This window comes from Frankliniella occidentalis, unplaced genomic scaffold (genome assembly GCF_000697945.3).
Source record: "Frankliniella occidentalis isolate FOCC.00 unplaced genomic scaffold, Focc_3.1 Scaffold4, whole genome shotgun sequence".
NCBI lineage: Eukaryota > Metazoa > Arthropoda > Insecta > Thysanoptera > Thripidae > Frankliniella > Frankliniella occidentalis.
In genome coordinates, this window is record NW_026267134.1 from 3,471,755 (window position 1) to 3,473,779 (window position 2,025).

General features: G+C 60.0%; 2 protein-coding genes across 3 annotated transcripts in view; one reads left to right on the forward strand and one right to left on the reverse strand.

The window, feature by feature from the left end:
• The window catches only part of LOC113204252 (39S ribosomal protein L4, mitochondrial), a 1,690-nt gene extending 1,330 nt beyond the window's left edge, over positions 1–360 (reverse strand). Inside the window, exon 1 of the mRNA XM_026419366.2 lies at positions 126–360. Within this exon, the coding sequence (XP_026275151.1) occupies positions 126–222 (97 nt within the window). The 5' untranslated portion in view covers positions 223–360. The remainder of the gene's footprint in view (positions 1–125) is intronic.
• A 741-nt stretch (positions 361–1,101) lies between these two features.
• LOC113204146 (protein bark beetle) overlaps positions 1,102–2,025 on the forward strand; it is a 45,403-nt gene continuing 44,479 nt past the window's right edge. For both annotated transcript variants that reach the window (XM_026419179.2, XM_026419180.2), the window contains exon 1: positions 1,102–1,898. In XM_026419179.2, the coding sequence (XP_026274964.1) occupies positions 1,326–1,898 (573 nt within the window). In that variant the 5' untranslated portion in view covers positions 1,102–1,325. The remainder of the gene's footprint in view (positions 1,899–2,025) is intronic.

Below are 2,025 nucleotides of genomic sequence, written 5' to 3' on the forward strand. Positions count from 1 at the left end.
ATTTCATTCTCACAGAATAAGATTTATATTTTTTGAAATGGGATTTTCATACTATAAAATAGTTTCTACGAAATAGTCAATTTTGGGCTTGGTATTAAAGATTCCAAAACAGTATGCATACAAACCTTCGGCAGTATTTGTTTCAGCGATAGTGCTTAAGCGAGCAGCCCCCTGCAAGCAGCCACTAGGGCGAAAAGCACCTATTACTAGACGTCGGAGCATTGCTCTAATTATTATGACAGTCACGAATTAGAGAAAAGAATACGTCCACAAATTGACAATTTCAAAGGAACACAATGTCTTTTCGCTTTTATCGGCTGCTTGGAGCGGCCATGCTGGGTCCGGGAGTACCAACCACTTGTACATGCCCACAAACACAAAATTTAACACACTGAAACGGAAAGAGTTTCATTAAATGTAGAGAAATAGATAGGCTGTTCAGTTTCGTGGTAATACAAACTGAAATATGGCATCAGCTTTCAACTATCCACACATCCACACATTCACAGAACCACATGGTTAGGTCAACTCATGACGACGCCGTAAGGTAGGCATCCCATTCGGCACACGTCGTGTGACAAAGAAGGTGCCTACCATCCAGGCGCTATCGTGTACTTTCCGCTGCTGTATTGTAGTCAACCATGTGACAACCAGCTGCTGGGAAATAAAAATGAACTCTTGCTACACGAACCGCATGACTCATGCCAAATCCTTTATGGTTACGAAGAGTCAATCCAAATACTCGTTTCAAGAGGCGGAACGTTAGTCGGACGTCGATCCGTCTCCTTCCAATCTCCTACCTTGTCGGTAGCGATACGACGACATACGATCATCGCGGCAGAGGAGAGCGCGAGATCGCCTAGGCCAGGGAAGTCGGGGAAGTCCAGCCAGCGCAGTGGCGCCATGGCGCCAAGTGCATAGCGCATCGGCTCGGCAGGCGCCTAGCGCTGTCGAAAAGCGGTCGAGATGGGCGGAGCGGGACGCGATACGGCGCGGCGGTGCGGTGCGCGGGGCGCGGCGGGGCGGTGCGGCGGTGCGCGGGACGGCCGTGGCCAGAGCGGGAGCGGGCCCAGCCCAACGGGCGGCCAGCAGTCAGTCGCAGGCAGAGCTACCTGCCGGAGCCCGTGGCGCGCACCGTGCCGCCCATCCGCCAGCCTTACCTGCTTGTTCGTGCTGGTTGGCCGCCGCCTGAGTGTCGGGTCAGGTGTGTGCGTGCGCGCGTGTGTGTTTGTGTATGTGTGTGTTTCCATGACGACCCAGAGTCGTCCCGCCGCGTGTGAAGTGTGGCTACATGCCAGTGAGTGAGTGCTAATCAGACCAGTACCATGACCATGCTGTGGGCGCTGATGGTCGTCGCGCTGGCCAGCGGGGTGCGCGCCCAGGGCAACTGGGGCTACAACCCCGCGCCACCGCCCCGCGCGCCGCCCCCGCCCGACTGGCGCCGTGACCCTTGGGTGCCGCCGCCGCAGCCCCCGGCCCAACCGCCGTCGCCATCCTGGCCGCCTAACACCCTCGACCCCGTGGACAGCGGGCCAGGGGCGTCGCCGCCGCCCTGGGCGCCACCGGACGTGAACGTGGTCCCCCACGGCGCCGGGGACGTGGTGTGGCGACCGGACCTGGCGCCGCCCCCTGACCCGGCGCGGCCTCCGGATCTGGTGCCGCCCCCGGGCTTCCCCCCGGGCCTTGACGAGCGCCTGGGGGCGGGCCGCGAGCCCACCGAGTTCACGGGCGGCGTCATCGCCAACCGACAGCAGGTCCTGGAGCGGGGCAGGAGCCCTTACGTCATCCGCGAGGACCTCATCATCGACAAGACCGGCGAGCTCGTCGTCGAGCCCGGCGTGGAGCTGCGGTTCGCGCCCATGACGGGCATCACCGTGCGCGGCGTGCTCACGGCCAGGGTGAGTGCCCATGCAGTCTTACACAACGTGGACGTGACGGACGTGATCAGACGTCGAACCGACAAATGAGACGGACAGCAACAGGTGGACTACCCGCCCCTCTAGGGGCGCTGCGCCCCCTCCACGC